Source organism: Heterodontus francisci, chromosome 3 (genome assembly GCF_036365525.1).
Source record: "Heterodontus francisci isolate sHetFra1 chromosome 3, sHetFra1.hap1, whole genome shotgun sequence".
Classification (NCBI taxonomy): Eukaryota; Metazoa; Chordata; class Chondrichthyes; order Heterodontiformes; family Heterodontidae; genus Heterodontus; species Heterodontus francisci.
This window is the reverse complement of record NC_090373.1, coordinates 21,667,507-21,689,442: the sequence shown is the minus strand read 5'-3', so window position 1 is coordinate 21,689,442 and position 21,936 is coordinate 21,667,507. Positions and strand designations below refer to the sequence as shown.

General features: G+C 43.0%; 1 protein-coding gene across 1 annotated transcript; it reads left to right on the top strand.

Moving 5' to 3' along the window:
* The first annotated feature begins 201 nt into the window (after nt 1-201).
* On the top strand, nt 202-17,866 carry bag2 (BCL2 associated athanogene 2). Its single transcript, XM_068017170.1, has 4 exons — nt 202-406; nt 3,841-3,950; nt 14,811-15,248; nt 17,812-17,866. Exons 1-3 carry the CDS (start codon nt 288-290, stop codon nt 15,203-15,205), a joined length of 624 nt encoding a protein of 207 aa, XP_067873271.1. The 5' UTR covers nt 202-287; the 3' UTR covers nt 15,206-15,248; nt 17,812-17,866.
* The last annotated feature ends 4,070 nt before the right edge of the window (nt 17,867-21,936 follow it).

Genomic DNA, 21,936 nt, shown 5'->3' with positions numbered 1-21,936 from the left:
AAATGCCACCAGATAGGAACAAATCCGAGTGAGTGGCTGTGTTTGAATCCTGCTGGGCTCTGCTCTGCATCTTTGGCCCTGAGCAGCAGGGCTGGTTCCTGGTGAGGGCGGGGAGTCCTCACCATGTTTGGAAATCTTCATCTCCCTGTCGGGTGACGAGCAGATCCTGCGGCAAGTGCAGCCAAATCTCCCAGAGGAGGGGGAAGGAAGCAAAGGAGAGAGAGAGAGAGAGAGTGTGTGTGTGTGAAAGGAAAAGGCAAGTCAACAGGCTGAAGCTTCTCAGCAGCATGGCGCAATTAAAGGTGAATCAGCTCAAGGACGATGCAGAGAAGAAGTTCCTCCGCTCGGTGTCCATGGCAGACCGAGCAGGGAGTTTACTGGAGACTCTCGACAACTTAGAGCTGAGGTAGGGAGGACACCAGTCACGCCCTTTAGACTGGCTATTGTAGAAACAGACAGCCAAGCTATAAAAAGGGGACTCGTCTATATATGGGGTTTTTAAATGAAAATTGTTGTTATTTTTTTATATTCTAGAACCGTTCTTGGCACCACTGTCAGGGATCCTAAAAATAGCCTTGGAGACCAGGATAGACTTTGAACGAATGGGAAAGAGACTTCTGTATTTCTATTTTTAGTAAAGATTTTTGTGCCTTTTGCCCCTCTCTCTGTCCACTGAGGTGCGGTTAAATCTCGATGATTCAGAGTTCCTGTTCTCACTAAACACTCTCAACAGCTCACCCCTTTTAACAAGCAGTGCCTATTCTGCACCTTGCAACCAGCACTTCAATCTCAGATCGAAGCAACTGCGTTCGTGGAGTAGAGAAGATGAAGGGGGGATTGAATAGGTGTTCAAAAGCATGCAGAGTTTGGATAGAGTCGATAGGGGGAAACTGGCAGGAGGGTGGGTCGTTTACCAGAGGTCACAGATTTAAGATAAAAGAACTCACACTAGATGTGAACTACAGTGCATACTGTACAGTTCAGATTCGAAAACCCCGTTTGTCATATGGATGTAAATTACTATTTATTAATCTATACCAATTCAATTTATCCTGAGTGATTACTCTGATTTACTCCCACTGTACACCAGTTTATAATTACATTCCCTACCTTACAACAGTTTCAGTATTGCGAAAAGAACTTCACTGGCTGTAAGGTAGCTTTGGGGTTTCTTAAGGTGATGAAAGGCACAACACAAACACAAGTTCTTTCTAACTTTGCATTAACATCAATGCAATTTATAAAAAATAATGTTTCAATTTGCCTGCATAAAGCATGCACACTATAATAACTTATACAACTTGTTGTCTAGACTATCACCACAATTTAATATTACCCCCGCCCTGTGTTAACAAGACACCACCACATGCCATCTGATGTCTCTCACACACACACACACACACACACACACATATTTGTGCCATTACCATTTAACACCTCCAGACAGAATTGTGTATTTCCCGTCACAATCTCATCAGACACAGCAGCCAGGGCGTCCGTTATTCAAGTCCTACTTCCTTCAAGTAAAAGGTGTTGCTATGGGTACCCGCATGGGTCCTAGTTATGCCTGTCTTTTTGTGGGATGTGTCGAACATTCTTTGTTCCAGTCCTACTCAGGCCCCCTCCCCTAACTCTTTTTCCGGTACATTGATGACTTTATCGGTGCCGTTTGCTGCTCCCGCCCCGAACTGGAAAACTTTATCAACTTTGCTTCTAATTTCAACCCTTCTCTCACCTTTACATGGTCCCTCTCCGATACTTCCCTTCCTCAACTTCTCTGTCTCCATCTCTGGGGATAGGTTGTCTACTAATATTCATTATAAGCCCACCGACTCCCCCAGTTACCTCGACTACACTTCTTCACACCCTGCCTCCTGTAAGGACTCCATTCCATTCTCCCAGTTTCTCCGTCACTGACGCATCTGCTCTGATGATGCTACCTTCCATGAAAACGCTTCTGGTATGTCTTCCTTTTTGCTCAACCAAGGATTCCCGCCCCCCCCCCCCCCCACTGTGGTTGGCAGAGCCCTCGACTGTGACCGGCCCATTTCCTGCACCTTTACCCTCACCCCTTCGCCTCCCTCCCAGAACCGTGACAGGGTTCCCCTTGTCCTCACTTTCCATCCCATCAGCCTCCATATCGAAAAGATCATCCTCCACCATTTCCACCACCTCCAGCGTAATGCCACCACCAAATGCATCTTCCCCTCCCTTCCCCTGTCAGCATTCCGAAGGGATCGTTTCCTCTGCGACACCCTGGTCCACTCCTCCATTACCCCCACCACCTCGTGCCCGTCCCATGGCACCTTCCCCTGCAATCGCAGGAGGTGTAATACCTGCCCATTTACCTCCTCTCTCCTCACTATCCCAGGCCCCAAACACTCCTTTCAGGTGCAGCAGCGATTTACTTGTACTTCTTTCAATGTAGTATACTGTATTCGCTGCTCATAATGTGGTCTCCTCTACATTGGGGAGACCAAACGCAGATTGGATGACCGCTTTGTGGATCACCTCCGCTCAGTACGTAAGCATGACTCCGAGCTTCCGGTTTCTTGCCGTTTCAACACCCCCCCCATCACCCCCTTGCTCTCATGCTCAGTGTTCCAGCGAACACCAATGCAAGCTCAAGGAACAGCATCTCATTTACTGATTAGGCACACTACAGCCTGCCGGACTGAACATTGAGTTCAGTAATTTCAGAGCATGACTAGCCTCCCTTTTTTAAATTTTTTTATCATTTGTTTATTTTATTTTAGTTTGTTTCATCATTTTTTTTACCATGTGCCTTCGCACTGTTTTTTCATGTTTGTGCTATGGGCCAGGGCTGTTCATTTTTCTGGCCATTCTGACCCTCTCTGCACTAACGTTTTGTCTTTCAGCACACCATTAACATACCGTTTGCCTTTGCTCCATGACCTTCTGGTCAGTTATTCTCTGTGACCCTCTGTCCTATCAACACCTTGCCCTTTGTTATCTCTTGCCCCACCCCCGCTCGATTTACTTAAAACCTTTACCAGTTCTGATGAAGGGTCACTGAGCTGAAATGTTAACTCTTCTTCTCTCTCCACAGATGCTGCCGGACCTGCTGAGTATTTTCAGCACTTCTTGTTTTTATTTCAGATTTCCAGCATCTGCAGTATTTTGCTTTTATTAAAGCCCTGCTGCCCTGGCCTAGGTCCAATCCATGTGAAAAGATACATTTCATATTGCAATGCAAAATGTAACAGGAAGCTCCAGCATAAATCAGTGGAAAATGTGCTTAAATAAATTGATTTTATCACCTTACAATGGTATTTATTTCAATCTATGGTTTTGTTCTAAGAATTGAAGAATATGTATGATGTAAGATGAAGAAACTAGAGAAGCTGGGGTTGTTCTCTGTCTAGTGGAGAAGGTTAAGGGGAGATTTAGTTTTAGTGTCCAAAATGATGAAGGATTTGAATAGAATAAATAAGGAGAAACTGTTTCCACTGGCAGGAGGATCAGTAACCAGGGGATACAGATTGAAAGTAATTGGCAAAAGAACCAGATGGGACATGAGGAGAATTAATTTATGCAGTGAGTTGTTATGTTCCTGGATAAATACTTGAAAGGGAAGAAGATACAGGGTTGTGGGGAAAGAGTGGGGGGAGTGGGACTAACTGGATAGCTCTTTCCAAGCGTCAACACAGGCATGATGGGCCGAATGGCCTCCTCCTTTGGTTTATGATTCTATGGGCTGGTCATTCAGGAATATGATGTACCGACAACACCTTACTGGAATCATTGATTTTCTCCTTTCCATCCGCGTCACACACTGGCACCCCAAGGCACGGAGACGTGTTAACATTTTCATTTTAGGGTGGAAGCTTTGCGGGAAGCAGCAGCTTCAATGGAGCAAGAGAAAGAGACCCTACTGGAGCTGATCCAAAGTGTGCAGAACAGCCAGGACATGAAGCATATCAGCGACGGTGAGTCCTTGCCCTGTTTTTGTTACTTGAAATGCTAAATGAATAGATTGTGTGGAATTCCGCAGTATGAGGGGGGTACCTGGGCAACAATACATTGGAGCAGGAAACTGTGCGGCCATGCTGAATGGTGGAACAGGCTGGAGGGCTGAATAGCCTACTCCTGTTCCTATGCAGTGAAATCTCGATGTGCAAGCACTTGTACAATGAATTATTTGCAACTAGGGAGGAACAGAGAAAGAGATTTCAGCAGATCAATGTGGTAGCCACAAAATGGAGAGAAGTTTCAACACAGGGAGGCCGGAGGTCAGGGAGGGGCTGCCAGGCAACAGGGGTCATTGTAACCAGAGTGTAAACAGAGTGTTGTCAGATTGGTACAAAGAAATTGACGATGAAAGAAAAGAATTGTGATATTAATTTAATATCCTTACAGCTAACATTGTATGACAGTTATCAAATAGAAGCAGAATAAGCTTGTTTGATTGGCTTTAGTGACTCAGCCGACTGTTAGTTAAAGTCATTTGATAGTGTTGGTTGAGGGCGGAATGAGGGCCAGAAACGTCTGCTCTTCTTCAAATGTTATTGTGAATGAGAATCTTTCACACCCACCTAAGCAAGCACACTGCAACGCAGTTGAACATCTTATCACTTGCGGTAACACAGCACGCCCTCACTACTGGGCTAGTGAGTCAGCCTAGCCCTAGATTATGTACCCAAGTCCTAAACTAGGCCTTTGAACGCACAATGTCCTCAGTCAAAGGTGAGTGAGCCACCTGGTGAGCCACACTGACATTTGAGAGAGAGCAATGGTCTTCAGTGTCTCTTTTTCCTGATCATATTCACGACATCCTCTGTACAAGATAACGTTTATTTTCCTCAGGAGCAGCTGATATTTTGTATCCAGGGAAAAATAAGCTTCTGAAGACAAACGAATTTATGTTTTTTTAATATCTTTTTTAAAAAATCCCTTAACATTTGGACCCTGGCCTTTGATTACTGCACGATTCAATCCATATTTGCCATTAATGATTTTGTTCCCCCAAATCTGTGAATAGAAAGTGTGAATAATTCATAGATTCATAGAATAATGCAGCACAGAAGGAGGCCATTCGGCCCATCATGCCTGTGCTGCCTTTTTGAAAGAGTTATCCAATTAGTTCCACTCCCCCACTCTTTCCCATTGGCCCTGCAAATTCGTCCCCTTTAACTACTTATCTAATTTTCTTTTGAAAGTTATTATTGAATCTGCTTCCACTGCCCTTTCAGACAGAACATTTTAGATCACAACAACTCACTGTGTAAAAAGAATTCTCCTCATCTTGCCTCTGGTTCTTTTGCCAATTACCTTATCTATGACCTCTCCTTACTGACCTTCCCACCAGTTTCTCCCAATCTACACGATCAATACCCATCATGATTTTGAATACCTCTATTAAATTTCCCCTCTAAGGAGAATAACCTCAGGTTCTCTGGTCTCCCCACAGAACTGAAGTCCCTCATCCCTGCTACCATTCTACTAAATCTCCTCTGCACCTTCTCTAAGACCTTGACAACTTTCCCAAAGAGTGGTGCTCAGATTTCAACACAATACTCCAGCTGGGGCCTAACCAGTGTATTTTTTTGGTTTAGCATAACTTCCTTGCTCTTGAACTCTATGCCTCTATTTATAAAGCCAACAATCCCATATGCTCTTTTGACAGTCATCTCAACTTGTCCTGCCATCTTCAAAGATTTGTATATATGAACACCCAGAAGCAATTCCAGTAGCTGTTGGCAGTAAAACAAATGTGATTTAAATCATAAAGCTTATTATTCTTTTGCTGCTATTCTTTGCTGTATTCATTCTCTCCTGTCCTGCACCATTTTCTAATTGTGCATCACATACAGTTCCCAGTCTCTTCATTCCCAGAGAATAAATTCAAAGACTTTTGCACAACTTAATAATTTTGAAATATTATTTTTCTCAAAACTTGTCATGTATATTGAAGCTCAGTCGTTGCAACTATAATTCAGTTCTCTCATAATTTCGACAGTATTTATCAAATACACAAGTCAAAAGCTGACAATTCAGTATAAAGTTGGACACCAGGGGGCAAAATTTCCCGTGATTATGTGCAGGGAAATTGGCTGAAAAGCAGGTTTATCATCAGAGTAAATCTTCCACTCCACAAATTTCAAGAACAAATGCTTCAAACCCCATCCTGCAGATATTTAATTGTCTCAAGGCCATGGCCTTTAAAGGATGCTATTCCAGTTATAACAGGCACAAAAGAGTGGTGAGAATGTGGAACTCAGTAACACGTAGAGTGGTTGAGGTAAATAGCAGAGATGCATTTAAAGGGAAATTAGATAAGTACGAGGGAGAAAGGAATGGACGATATGTTGATAAGGTGCGATGAAGTAAGGTGGGAGGAGGCTCATGTGGAGTGTAAACACCGGCATGGACCAGTTGGGGTGAATAGCCTCTTTCTGTGCTGTGAATTCTACGTAATACTACAAGTGGAGGCTTCCAATGTGGCATGTGCTTCCTTTTTATTTTGCTTGTGTTTACCAAACCATTGTTTATGAGGGAGTTATTTAGGAATGTAGGAAGGAACATAGGAACATGAGTAGGTCATTCAACCCCCTCAAGTCAGATACATACGAACATATGAATTCCGAGCAGGAGTAGGCCACTCGGCCCCTCGAGCCTGCCCTGCCATTCAACAAGATCATGGTCGATCTGATTGTAACCTCAATCCACATTCCCGCCTACCCCAAGTAACCTTTCACCTCCTTGCTTATCAAGAATCTATCCACCTCTGCCTTAAAAATATTCAAAGACTCTGCTTCCACTGCCTTTTGAGGAAGAGAGTTCCAAAGACTCACGACCCTCTGAGAGAAAAAAATTCTCCTCATCTCTGTCTTAAATGGGTGACCCCTTATTTTTAAACAGTGACCCCTAGTTCGAGATTCTCCCACAAGGGGAAACATCCTTTCCAAATCCACCCTGTCAAGACGCCTCAGGATCTTATGTGTTTCAATCAAGTTGCCTCTTACGCTTCTAAACTTCAGCAGATAGAAGCCTAGCCTGTCCAACCTTTCCTCATAAGATGGCCCACCCATTCCAGGTATTAGTCTAATAAACCTTCTCTGAACTGCTTCCAACGCATTTACATCCTTCCTTAAATAAGGAGACCAATACTGTACACAGTACTCCAGATGTGGTCTCACCAATGCCCTGTATAGCTGAAGCATAACCTCTCTACTTTTGTATTCAATTCCCCTCGCGATAAACAATAACATTCTATTAGCTTTCCTAATTACATGCTGTACCTGCATACTAACATTTTGTGACTCATCCACTAGGACACCCAGTTCCCTCTGCATCTCAGATCTCTGCAATCTCTCACCATTTAGATAATATGCTTCTTTTTTATTCTTCCTGCCAAAATGGTCAATTTCACAGATTCCCACATTATATTCCATTTGCCAGATCTTTGCCCACTCACTTAACCTATCCATATCCCTTTGTAGCCTCCTTACATTCTCTTCACAACTTTCTTTCCTACCTATCTTTGTGTCATCAGCGAATTTAGCAACCATACCTTCAGTCCTTTCATCCAAGTCAATTATATAAATTGTAAAAAGTTGGGGCCCCAGCACAGATTCCTGTGGCACACCACTCGTTACATCTTGCCAACCAGAAAGTGACCCATTTATTTCTACTCTCTGTTTCCTGTTAGCTAGCCAATCTTCTATTCATGCCAATATGTTACCCCCTATACTATGAGCTTTTATGTTCTGCAATAACCTTTAATGTGGCACATTATCAAATATCTTCTAGAAATCTAAGTGCAGTACATCCACCGGTTCCTCTTTATCCACAGCACATGTAACTCCCTCAAAGAACTTCAATAAATTGGTTAAATATGATTTCCCTTTCACAAAACCATGTTGACTCTGCCTGATTACCTTGAATTTTTCTAAGTGCCCTGTTATAACATCTTTAATAATAGCTTCTAACATTTTCCCTACAGTTTCCTGCTTTCTGTCGCCCTCCCTTTTTAAATAAAGGAGTTACATTGGCTAATTTCCAATCTAATGGAACCTTCCCTGAATCTAGGGAATTTTGGAAAATGAAAACCAATGCATCAACTATCTCACTAGCCATTTCTTTTAAGACCCTAGGATGAGGTCCATCAGGACCCGGGGACTTGTCAGCCTGCAGCTCCAACAATTTGCTCAGTACCACTTCCCTGGTGATTGTAATTTTCTTAAGTTCCTTCCTCCCTTTAATATCCTGATTTACAGCTATTTCCAGGATGTTACTTGTTTCCTCTATGGTGAAGACTGATGCAAAATACCTGTTCAATTCATCTGCCATCTCCCTATTATCCATTATTAATTCCCCAGACTCACTTTCTCTCAGTCCAATGCTCATATTGTTCACTCTTTTCTTTTTTAAATAGCTATAGAAACTCTTACTATCTGTTTTTATATTTCTAGCTAGCTTTCTCTCATTCTCTAATTTTTCCCTCCTTATTAATCTTTTAGGCAATTTTTGCTGTTTTTTATACTCTATCCAATCTTCTGACCTGCCACCCATTTTTGCACAATTATTTGCTTTAAGTTTGATACTATCATTAACTTTTTTAGTTTACCATGTATGGTGGGTCCTCCCCTTGGAGTTTTTATTTCTCATTGGAATGCATCTATTCTGTGCATTCTGAAATATCCCCTTAAATGTCTGCCACTGCATCTCTATTGACCTATCCCTTAACCTAAAGTGTCCAGGTATCTTTCCTCCTCTCTGATGTGTCGCATTGTCTGTTGCTTGTCCTCTAGCTCATTTATTCTGAGCCGTAGCTCCTCAAGCCACAGCCACTTACTACATGGATTACCATGGCACACTGGAGCTCCTGCAGCTGAAACACATCATCTGTCCTGCCATCTATATTGTGTTAATGAAATTAAATGCATTTTTCTTAATTAATTTACAAGTTCCCTCCTCATCGAACTCCCTCAATCACCAAACCCCCTTCTTCACTTTCCGTGCACTCAAGCAGCACTCAGTGCAGACTGTTAAATTTGGTCATGGCTGGTCTGTATCTTAACTCCATTTACCTACCTTGGTCTGTAACCCTTAAGTTAATACCCTTACCTAAAAAAAATCGCAGTGTTAAAATTTTCAATTGACCCCCAGTCTCAATAGTGTGAATTGCTTCCTGACATCACCCCTGAACAGCTGAGCTCTTAAGTTTAAGGTTATACCCCTTTGTTCTGGACACCCCTACCAGAGGAATTTGTTTCTTTCCATCTACCCTATCAAATCCTTTAATCTTCTTAAACACCTCAATTAGATCACTCCTTAACTTTCTGTACTTAAGGGAACACAAGCCTAGTCGCTGTAACCTCTTCTCATAACTGAACCCTTTTAGCCCCAGTATCATTCTGATTCTGGACTCAAAAGTGGGAGAGAGGTAGCAAAATAGTGGGGACTCAGGCAAGGCAGAGGGTGAGGCTGAGAGCGAAGCGGTCAGGGAGAACGAGGCTGAGACAGAGGGTCAGAGAGAGTGAGGCTGAGAGCAGAGCACAGAGAGAGCGAGGCTGAGAGCACGAGGCTGTGAGTGGAGCGGTCAGAGAGAGCGAGGCTGAGATCGGAGCGGTCAGAGAGAGGGAGGCTGAGAGCGGAGCGGTCAGAGAGAGTAAGGCTGAGAGCGGAGCGGTCAGAGAGAGCAAGGCTGAGAGCGGAGCGGTCAGAGAGAGCGAGGCTGAGAGCGGAGCGGTCAGAGAGAGCGAGGCTGAGAGTGGAGCGGTCAGAGAGAGTAAGGCTGAGAGCGGAGCGGTCAGAGAGAGCGAGGCTGAGAGCGGAGCGGTCAGAGAGAGCGAGGCTGAGAGCAGAGGGTCAAAGAGAGCTAGGCTGAGAGCAGAGCGGTCAGAAAGAGCAAGGCTGAGAGCAGAGGGTCAGAGAGAGCGAGGCTGAGAGCGGAGCAATCATTTTTTTATGAGGATGTTACTTGTAGCATAGATAAAGGAGAACAAGTGGATGTGGTCTATTTTATATTTTCAGAAGGCTTTTGATAAGGTCCCACACAGGAGGTTAGTAAACAAAATTAGAGCACATGGGATTGGGGGTAATATACTGCAATGGATTGAGAATTGGTTAATGGACAGAAAGCAGGAAGTAGGAATAAATGGGTCATTCTCAGGATGGCAGGCTGTTACTAGTGGGGTACCACAAGGATCAGTGCTTGGGCCCCAGCTATTCACAATCTGTATACATAATTTGAAAGTGGGTATCAAATGTAATCTATACAGATTTGCTGATGACACAAAACTAGGTGGGGATGTAAATTGTGAGGAGGATGCAGGGAGGCTTCCAGGGGACCTGGACAGGTTAAGGGAATGGACAAGAACATAGCAGGTGGAATACAATTTGAATAAGTATGAAGTTATCCGCTTTGGTAGAAAAAACAGAAATGCAGAGTATTTCTTAAACGGTGAGAGATTGGGAAGTGTTGATGTCCAAAGGGACCTGGGTTCATGAGTCACTAAAAGCTAGCATGCAGGTGCAGCAAGCAATTAGGAAGGCAAATGGTATATTGGCTTTTATTGCAAGAGGACTTGCGTACAGGAGTAAAGAAATAAAAGCAAAATACTGCGGATGCTGGAAATCTGAAATAAAAACAAGAAATGCTGGAACCACTCAGCAGGTCTGGCGGCATCTGTGGAAAGAGAAGCAGAGTTAACGTTTCGGGTCAGGAACTAGCAAATATTAGAAATGTCAAAGGTTATAAGCAAGTGAGGCGGGGGTGAGCAAAAGATAACAAAGGAGAAGGTGTAGATTGGACAAGGCCACATAGCTGACCAAAAGGTCATGGAGCAAAGGCAAACAATATGTTAAAGGTGTGTTGAAAGACAAAGCATTAGTACAGATAGGGTGTTAACGGACTGAAGATTGAACAGCAGCAAGTACAAACATGAAAAAAAACAGTGGGTAAGCAAACTGAACAAACTAAGATGAAATGAAATAAACACAAAGCGGTCACCCAGTCTGCATTTGGTCTCCCCAATGTAGAGGAGACCACATTGTGAGCAGCGAATACAGTATACTACATTGAAAGAAGTACAAGTAAATCGCTGCTTCACCTGAAAGGAGTGTTTGGGGCCTGGGATAGTGAGGAGAGAGGAGGTAAATGGGCAGGTATTACACCTCCTGCGATTGCAGGGGAAGGTGCCATGGGACGGGGATGAGGTGGTGGGGGTAATGGAGGAGTGGACCAGGGTGTCGCAGAGGGAACGATCCCTTCGGAATGCTGACAGGGGAAGGGAGGGAAAGATGCGTTTGGTAGTGACATCACGCTGGAGGTGGCAGAAATGGCGGAGGATGATCTTTTGGATGTGGAGGCTGATGGGGTCGAAAGTGAGGACAAGGGGAACCCTGTCATGGTTCTGGGAGGTAGGGGAAGGGGTGAGGGTAGAGGTCCGGGAAATTGGCCGGACACGGTTGAGGGCCCTGTCAACAACAGTGGGGGGGAATCCTCGGTTGAGGAAAAAGGAGGTCATATCAGAAGCACTGTCATGGAAGGTAGCATCATCAGAGCAGATGCGTCGGAGACGGAGAAACTGGGAGAATGGAATGGAGTCCTTACAGGAGGTAGGGTGTGAAGAAGTGTAGTCGAGGTAGCTGTGGGAGTCGGTGGGCTTATAATGGATATTAGTAGACAACCTATCTCCAGAGATGGAGACAGAGAAGTCGAGGAAGGGAAGGGAAGTTAGTTAGTTAGAGATACAGCATTGAAACAGGCCCTTCGGCCCACCGAGTCTGTGCTGACCATCAACCACCCATTTATACTAATCCTACACTAATCCCATATTCCTACCACATCCCAACCTGTCCCTATATTTCCCTACCACCTACCTATACTAGGGGCAATTTATAATGGCCAATTTACCTATCAACCTGCAAGTCTTTTGGCTGTGGGAGGAAACCGGAGCACCCGGAGAAAACCCACGCAGACACAGGGAGAACTTGCAAACTCCACACAGGCAGTACCCAGAATTGAACCCGGGTCGCTGGAGCTGTGAGGCTGCGGTGCTAACCACTGCGCCACTGTGCCGCCCAAGTGTCAGAGATGGACCATGTAAAGGTGAGAGAAGGGTTGAAATTGGAAGCAAAGTTGATAAAGTTTTCCAGTTTGGGGCGGGAGGAGGAAACGGCACCGATACAGTCATCAATGTACTGGAAAAAGAGTTGGGGGATGGGGCCTGAGTAGGACTGGAACAAAGAATGCTCGACATATCCCACAAAAAGACAGGCATAACGAGGACCCATGCGGGTACCCGTAGCAACACCTTTTACTTGAAGGAAGTGAGTGGAGTTGAAGGAGAAGTTGTTCAGTGTGAGAACAAGTTCAGCCAGGCGGAGGAGGGTGGTGGTGGATGGGGACTGCTTGGGCCTCTGTTCAAGGAAGAAGCGGAGAGCCCTTAAACCATCCTGGTGGGGGATGGAGGTGTAGTGCGATTGGATGTCCATAGTGAAGAGGAGGTGGTTGGGACCAGGAAACTGGAAATGGTCAAAATGACGTAGGGCGTCAGAAGAGTCACGGATGTAGGTGGGAATAGACTTTGCCAGCGGAGAAAAGAGAGTCAAGATAGGAAGAAATGAGTTCAGTGGGGCAGGAGCAGGCTGACACAATGGGTCTGCCGGGACAGTCCCGTTTGTGGATTTTGGGAAGGAGGTAGAAGCGGGCTGTCCGGGGTTGCGGGACTATGAGGTTGGAAGCTGTAGAGGAACGATCTCCAGAGGAGATGAGGTCAGTGACAGTCCTTTGGACAGTGGCTTGATGTTCGGTGGTGGGGTCATGGTCCAGAGAGAGGTAGGAAGAAGTGTCTGAGAGTTGGTGTTGAGCTTCTGCAAGGTAGAGGTCGGTACGCCATACAACAACAGCACCACCCTTGTCTGCAGGTTTGATGACCATGTCGGGGTTAGACCTGAGAGAACGGAGTGCCTCAAGTTCAGAGGGAACAGGTTAGAGTGAGTGAGGGGGGCAGAGAAATTGAGATGACCAAGTGTCTCGCCGACAGTTTTCAATGAAGAGATCAAGAGCGGGTAAGAGGCCAGGGGGAGGGGTCCAGGAGTAAAGAACTCTTGCTGCAATTGTATAGAGTCTTGGTGAGACCGCACCTGGAGTATTGTGTACAGTTTTGGTCTCCTCATCTAAGGAAGAATATAATTGCCATAGAGGGAGTGCAACGGAGGTTCACCAGACTAATCCCTGGGATGGCGGGATTGTTTTATGAGGAGAGATTGAGGAAACTGGGCCTGTATTCTCTCGAGTTTCAAAGAATGAAACATGATCTCATTGAAATTTAGAAAATTCTTCCAGGGCGAGACAGGGTGGATGTTTCCTCTGGCTGGTGAGTCTAGAACAAGGGGACACAGTCTCAGAATAGGGGGCAGGCCATTTAAGACTGAGATGAGGAGGAATTTCTTCACTCAGAGGGTGGTGAATCTTTGGAATTCTTTACCCCAGAGGGTTGTGGAAACTCAATCATTGAGCATGTTCAAGGCAGAAATCGATAGATATCTAGATACTAATGACATCAAGGGATATGGGGTTAGCACGGGGGAGTGGCATTGAGGTAGATAATCAACCATGATCTAATTGAATGGCGGAGCAGGCTTGAAGGGCTGAATTGCATGCTTCTGTTCCTATATTCCTATGTTTCTATGTTCCTAACATCAGTAGCTTATATGGGGAGAGAAGCACGTAAGAAGTAAAATGTGGAACTGAGTCAAATAAAGCCATTCAGGCCCAATGTATCAGAAAAGGTAATACACTGAGAAAATTGTAAGTATTTCAGGATTGATAATCCTCCTTCTACCTTTTTACAACTTTTATAGTTAAAACATTTTTATTTCCAGAAGCATCCCTGATTGTTTAATTGATGTATTGCTCTGTTAACATAGTAAATGGTCTGACAGCACTTCACAGCAGTGTGATCAGACAAAAATTGACACTGCGTCAAAGGAGGAGATATTAGGACAGGTGACCAAAAGCTTGGTCAAAGAGGTAGGTTTTAAGGAGTGTCTTAAAGGAGGAAAGAGAGAGCAGCCAAGAGGTTTAGGGAGGGAATTCCAGAGGTCATAAAATGCCCACATTCATGACTCATAGCTTTAATTATCATTTATATTCTTCAGATGTCTAAGTTTTTTGAGGCCCTATATCTGGAATTCCCTCCTTCAACCTTGCCACCTCTTCACCTCTCTTTCCTCCTTTTAAGTTGCTCCTTAAAACCTACCTCTTTGACCAAGCATTTGACCACCTGTCCTAATATCTCCTTCTTTGACTTGGTGCCAGTTTTTTTCTGTTAATGCCCCTGTGAAGTGCCTTCAGACATTTTACTGCCCTAATGGCACAAATATGTGAGTTAAACTACACAGTCGAATCATTTAATGATTTGCCGCAGGGAATGGCTGAGATAGAGACAACTGAATCTCTTAAGGGAGAATTGGATCAATATTAATAAATCCTTGTTTGAAACAGGGAGAGAGCAGAGTGGTGGAATTAGTTTTGGTTTGCTCAAGTAAAGAGCTGACACTGGCACAATGGGCTGAATGGCCAGTTTCAGTAAATTGCTATGAGTCAGTATGTGTCAAAAATCAAAGGTTGGAAACTAATGATAATTAAAGATAATTAAAGGAATGAATTATGTTTGATCACAGTTTAATTTGTAGATGGAATTTCAGCCTCTAACTTTTTGGCAGTGAAATGAATCATGATTTTTATTTCCTATGTATAAATATGAACATGAATGAAAGTGCGGGTTATAATTTGAGGGTGTTTTTGTTGGTAGTCTATTCAAATCTTTACACAGGGGAGCGGGAAGAACTCAATTTGACAGCCAATCGCCTCATCGGCCGAACCCTGACTGTGGCAGTTTCTGTGGAGACGATCCGGAACCTTCAGCAGGAGGAGTCCCTTTGCAAAGCCATGGCGTTGATTGATGAGGTGGTCAATAAGGTCCTGGAGGATCTGGGAAGTGCCAAGAACTGCTTGACGGCTCTCTACAATGCCTGCTCCTCTGAGGCACCTCAGGGCCCGGTCGATCAAAGATTTCAATCCATAATCGTGGGCTGTGCCTTGGAAGATCAGAAGAAAATCAAAAAGCGACTGGAAAAGCTGATTAGAAATGTGTCCAATACTGACAGATCAATCACCCTCTTGGACCAGCAGAAAGTAAAGCCTGGCAACTACAATCATGTCTACTGAAAACACTGTGCCTGTGCTCTTCCAAGAACAAAATATACTTAAAGTGAGTTTTGATACCACTGTGTTAGCCAATGAGTTAGAGGTGGGCGGGACTTGAGGCAGGACTCATAGCAAACAGTCTATTTTACGGCAAACAAAGGCTATTTACTCAGCAAACCGTCTATTAAAACAGCGCACTACACCAGTCTACAGAGTCTATTTAAAAAGACTCTCTATGAACTACAGCAAATAGAACTCATGACCAAATCTATAGCAAACAAAACTAATGAACTAAAGTACAACATAGTTTCCTGCTAAAAGCAGGGTTATATCTCCAGAAAAATGCAGTGAGTGGAAGATAATTATGGAATACAAATTGTGCACTTAAAATCAATCCCAATCACTTAACAGCAGTGCAGTCTCCAGGTGTGATTGACAGTTGTATTACCCAAACCTCTCCATTCTGGCTGGGATTTGTGATGTCATTACAGGCAGCCGATATTTAAACATGCGGCCATTAGGATTGCTGTGTCAGGAAGCAGTGTAATCCCTTTGTATTTGCTGACAAGACATGTCAAACATAATAATAAAGTAGGCATGCCCATTAATAAAACACCCCTTAGAAAGGAATCCTAGATAGGAAGAATATGAGATGATTCAAGAGCCTACGGATGGAGACAACCCCCGAAGTGAAAATGAATCGTAACTGGTAAATCTTTGCCAGTGATTAGCGAAAGAAGCTACCCTGGTGGATTAGTAATTAGATACACTGCCCGATGCAGCATTGGTCATCAAGTGATTGTATGGAATGTGGACTTGGTTCTCTGTATTTAGAGGCTCCTGATCAGGATTGTTTCACGGCTGAACATGACTGTTAATTATAATACTGACAATGATGACTCTATCTGGAGTTTTGATACTGTCTATGCTGTAGTTGGAATACTCCCATTATGCGACAGTCTGATGGAAATATATTTAACACATTGAGGTAGAGTTTCTGCCTTGATTCTGTTCCCATAATCAACAATTTGGGGCGCAGATTGGGTTCAAAATGGCGCTAGTTTTCCAAAGTGACTTAGATGAAGGGACTGAAGGTATGGTTGCCAAATTTGCTGATGACACAAAGATAGGTGGAATATAGGTTGTGAAGAGGACATAAAGAGGCTACAAAGGGATATAGATCGGTTAAGTGAGTGGGCAAAAATCTGGCAGATGGAGTATAATGTGGGAAAATGTGAAGTTGTCCATTTTGGCTGAAAGAATAAAAAGCATATTATCTAAATGGTGAAAGATTGCAGAGTTCTGAGATGCAGAGGGATCTGGGTGTCCGAGTGCATGAATCACAAAAGATTAGTATACAGGTACAGCATGTAATTAGGAAAGCTAATAGAATGTTATTGTTTATCATGAGGGGAATTGAATACAAAGGTTATGCTTCAGCTATACAGGGCATTGGTGAGACAACATCTGAAGTATTGTGTACAGTACTGGTCTCCTTATTTAAGGAAGGATGTAAATGCGTTGGACGCAGTTCAAAGAAGGTTTACTAGACTGATGCCTGGAATGGGCGGGCTAGGGGGAAAGATTGGACAAGCTAGGCTTGTATCCGCTGGAATTTAGAAGAGTAAGAGGCGACTTGATTGAAACATATAAGATCCTGAGGGGTCTTGACAGGGTGGATGTGGAAAGGATGTTTCCCCTTGTAGGAGAATCTAGAACCAGGGGTCACTGTTTAAAAATAAGAGGTTGCCCATTTCAGACAGAGGCGAGGAGAAATGTTTTCTCTCAGAGGGTCGTGAATTTTTGGAATTCTCTTCCTCAAAAGATGGTGGAAGCAGAGTCTTTGAATATGTTTAAGGCAGAGGTAGATAGATTCTTGATGAGCAAGGGGGTGAAAGGTTATCGGGGGTAGGTGGTAACGTGGAGTAATCAGTTCAGCCATGAACTTACTGAATGGCGCAGCAGGCCCGAGGGGCCGAGTGGCCTTCTCCTGCTGCTAATGTGTATGCATGTATGTTCGTATGAAGTGAAGTTTCACGTTTTTCCACACAAACCCATTTGCGTAATCACAAATATAAAATCTTACATGATGCAGCTCAGTCGGGCAGTGTTTTAGAATGTAATTGTTTATTTTCCCATGCATCAAAGATTATTCCTGGATATATTTATGAATGTTAAAACTGGTAGATTTTATTAATACAGCTGAAAATGGGTTCATCACAAAAAAAAAGCATTTGTAGCACAGTCTCCCGCCTGCGAGTTATCCGATTTGAAATAACTGAAATGACTTTATAAAAACTGTACAGAACCATTCACTAGTTTTATTGGTGTACAGTAGTCAGTTTCTTAGTAAATTACATTCATTTAATGTTTAAAAACTTTTAAAACGTGCCAATCAATGTCCACCCGCCTAAAAAACTTAATTTTAAAAGCCGCCTTGAAGGCCTGCAACCAGGCACAATCCGTGGAAATGCTCCATGGTGATTAATTGGATTTAGGGATATGACCTGTTTTGTGGGTGGGGCTGGCTTCTACAGCAATGTTTTTAAAACCAGTGCAAAAAATCGTGGAAACTTGATTTGAACGGAACATAATTTGCTTTTGAAATTCCTTGATCTTTTACACAGGTTTGGTCAATCTCGGGTGAATTGCGCTGAAAATACAGTGTCACTGAGCGGAAACTCCACCTCATTATGTTTAACTGTGTCTTTAAACACTTTAAGCATGTGAGTTATTTAAAAATGCTGACTGAAATGGATGACGAATGTTGCACTAACATTTCTGCACCAAAGCGAAAATGATAGGTGGTTTCTTCCTACAGGGACAAGCCTGAATTATTACTGAACGCTTGAGTTACGATAAATAGGAGGGCTTTTCTATAGCAGTGTTCTTTAACTCTAAGTTTACTGCTATGTAGAAAAAGACTCCGACTTAGCATTAGTAAAAATGCTGTAAATTAAACAAGATTCTTTATCTCGGATTTATGTTCGGCTTTAGAAATCTGCAAATGCAAACTGAAAAACAAGCTGCATGTATTATTTTGTGGATAAGACAAAATAATGGAGAGGTTGTGATTCGCAGTTGTTCTTCCTTGAATAAAATATAATAAAAAGGTGCTGAATGAAAATATAAAATCTCTTTATGAATAAACTGCATCATAGGTTTGCTTGCAATTTGTCTAAACATGTTACAACTTTGTTGCTAATATAACAGTAACATTGAGCAGAGTTTGGCATCTTGATGAGGGTCCAGCCAACTTTTTAAGTAGAATATCTTTCCCAACTCATGTAACATTATTAATCATTTTCACCATGTTATTAATTCTAACTTTAAGCCTCGTTAACATTTAACCCAACCTAACTTTATATGATTTCCTACTGGTGGCAAAGTGGCAGAAAATAATTGGTTTGCAAGAACAATAAATAGGCGAGTTTCATTTGGCAGCATTGCATAGAATGACATAGAGCCTATAGCACAGAAACAGGCCATTTTGCTCAACTGGTCTGTGTCTGTATTTATGCTCCACACAAGCCTCCTCCTCCACACTTCATCTTATCCTGTCAACGTAACCTTTTGTTCCTTTCTCCCTCATGGACTTATCTAGCTTTCCTTGAAATGCATCCACACTGTGGGCCTCAACTACCCTATGTGGTAGCAGTTTCGACATTCTCACCCCTCTCTGGATAAAGAAGTTTCTGCTGAATTCCCTATTTGATTTATTGGTGAGTGTGTTATACTCATGACTCCTAGTTTTGCTCTCGTGCACAAGTGGTAATATCATCTCTACGTGTACCCTATCAAACCTTCACAATTTTAAAGACCTCAATTATGTCACCCCTCAGTATTCTCTTTTTTTGGAGGAAATAGCCCCAGCCTGTTCATTGGCGGAATACAACTAGTGATTGAAATAGTGTGAAAGAGCTGAAGAGAATAAATAACAAATTTAGAAGACATTGTTCCAATATAAAGTTAGGATAGGTATTGTTGGAAGTAAAGTTTGAGATGGTAACACACCTACTGGTGTGCAGTTAAACCATGCAGTACGTTACAGTTGTTTGCATAAATCATCTTTTACATCCCTGTCTAAATTCCAGGGATTTTTAAAAAAATTCTGTCACTGAAGATACGCAAACATTCTTCTGTATGATGCACACTGTCACCAAATTGGAATAAAGTGAAAAAGAGAGTGTTTGGTGTGATTAATCAGGCTTTAGCTGTCTCCAGACTCGTTCCTTTGAATGGCTTGAGAACTGGTATTCATGCTCAGACTGAAACAATTTCTTAATGTACAGTGGCAGTAAGGTTTTGAGAAACCATCTGTTGAATAATATTCTACAGTAGATTTGTGTGTAAAAATACAGAAGTTTGCAGTATTAGCAGAAAATGGTGGGATCACACTGCTTACTTGATTCCAGTTCAGAACTAGTCTAATCCCACAGTATCTTAACTTGGCAGTAAAGATTTTAAATTCAAAGGAGGGAAATCAGGAAGCACTTTTACCACATAAAGGGTACTAGAATCTGGAATTCTCTCCCAAAAGGCTGTGGATGCTGAGATAATTGGGCCTTTCAAGACTGAGGTTGATAGGTTCTTGTTAAGTAAGGCTACCGAGGGATATGAAGCTGAGGTGGGTAAATGGAGTTAAGGTATAGATCAGCTGTGACCTAATTGAATGGCAGAACAGACTCAAGGGACTTCCTCCTGTTCCGATATACAAAGTATTGTGTCAGGCACTTTGAGATTTACCAGCTGTACAAATCTAAGCCTGGGCTGCTCACTGTCAGATGATATTCAAAATGGACAAATAGATGGTAAAATCAAAACAGGAAGCATGTGCATTCCATGGATGGTTTAGAAGTTTCTAAGGAAGAAGTTAAGAGAGACTGAGGAATGTTCATTGACTTCATTCACTAAGTTGTGGCAATAAACAAGAGGAACACAGTGTGTGCTGTAAGGAACTAGTCAAAATCTCTGTAGTTTGAAATAGTCTGGCCGGACTATGCCTGGATTGCTGCAGATAGTTCAGGTTGTGTGATGTAAAGGGTACAGCTAAGGAGGATAGAAGGGAATAACAAGGCTACTCCCCAGAGTAATTATGAGGCAAGTTTAAGTTAACTGGGACTCTTCAGCCTCAAAAGAGGTCATCTCAGTATTGAACTGAGTGAGGTACACAAGAAATTTCATGGGATAGAGACAATAAACCCAGAGCAATACTTTCAGGTGCACTAGGCCACAAAGACAGAAGGATACAAGCTCAGGAGTGTGTACTGGCTCAGGATTGTGAAACAGCTCAGGATCATTTACCAAATCAGGATTCTGAGGGGCTAGTTCAGTACTTCTTTCCATAGACGGGGATGAACGAATGGAAAAGGCTGACGGGTAGACTTGTTGAAGCTGTTACGAACATACGAATTAGGAGCAGAATTAGACCATTCGGCCCCTCAAGTCTGCTCTGCCATTCAATAAGATCATGGCTGATTTGTTTGTGTTTTGAATTCCACACTCCCATCTACTCCGATACCCCTTGATTCCCTTTCCTAACAAGAATCTATCTACCTCCGCCTTAAAAATAATCAATGTCCCTGTCTCCACCACCTTCCGAGGGAGAGAGTTCCAAAGTCGCACAACCCTCAAGAGAAAAAAATGTTCATCTCTGTCCTAAAAGTGTGACCCCTAATTTTAAAACAGTGCCCCCCACAAGAGGAAACATCCTTTCTGCATCCTCCTGGTCAAGACTGTTCAGGATCTTATAAACTTCAATCAAGTCTCCCCTCACTCCTCTAAGCTTGTGAAAACAAGCCCAGTCTGTCCAACCTTTCCTCCTAAGACAACCCACTCATTCCAGGTATCAATCTAGTAAACCTCCTCTGAACCACCTCCCAACGTATTCATATCCTTCCTTAAATAAAGGAGACCAAAACTGTGCACAATATTCAAGATGTGGTCTCACCAATGCCCTGTATAACTGAAGCATAACATTTTTACTTTCATTTTCAATTCCTCTCATAATAAAGAACAGCATTCCATTAGCCTTTTCTATTACCTGCTGTAACTGCAATCTAACGTTTTGTAGTGACTCCTGCACCAGAACATCTAGATCCCTCTGCACTTCGGAATTCTGCAGTCATTCTCTATTCAAGTAATACTCTGCTTTATTATTCTTCCTGCCAAAGTGAACAACTTCACATTTTCCCATAATGTACTCCATTTGCCAGATTTTTGCCCACTCACTCAATCTATCTATATTAGTCTGCAACCTCATGTCCTTTTTACAACATACTTTCCTACCTATACTAGCGTCATCTGCAAATTTAGCTACCATGCCATTGCTTCCCTCATCTAAGTCATTGATATAAATTGTAAAAAGTTAAGGTCACAGCACAGACCCCTGTGGGACTCCACTTGTCACATCCTGCCAATCAGAAAAGGACCCATTTATGCACAGTCTCTGCCAGCCAGCCAATCTTCTATCCATGCCAATGTTACCCCATACACCATGAGCTCCTATTTTGCACAATAACCTTTTATGTGGCACCTTGCCAAATGCCTTCTGGAAATCCAAGTACAGTACGTCAACGGGCTCCCCTTTATCCACAGCACATCACTCCTTCAAAGCCTCAGCTAGATGTGGTAATATGACAGTCGGATTAGGTACATTGGAAGGATGGAAGTGAATGGCTGATGTCTTCTTCAGCTGAACCTACTTAGAGATCTTGTGAGCACCAGTCATGCAGATACCCTACTGCCAGATC

Excerpts from the sequence above, each read along its gene's own strand:
- bag2 (XM_068017170.1), top strand. The coding sequence starts at position 288 with ATGGCGCAATTAAAGGTGAATCAGCTCAAGGACGATGCAGAGAAGAAG. Across the intron at positions 407-3,840 it reads CTCGACAACTTAGAGCTGAG|GGTGGAAGCTTTGCGGGAAG; the intron begins GTAGGGAGGACA and ends TTTTCATTTTAG. Across the intron at positions 3,951-14,810 it reads CATGAAGCATATCAGCGACG|GGGAGCGGGAAGAACTCAAT; the intron begins GTGAGTCCTTGC and ends ATCTTTACACAG.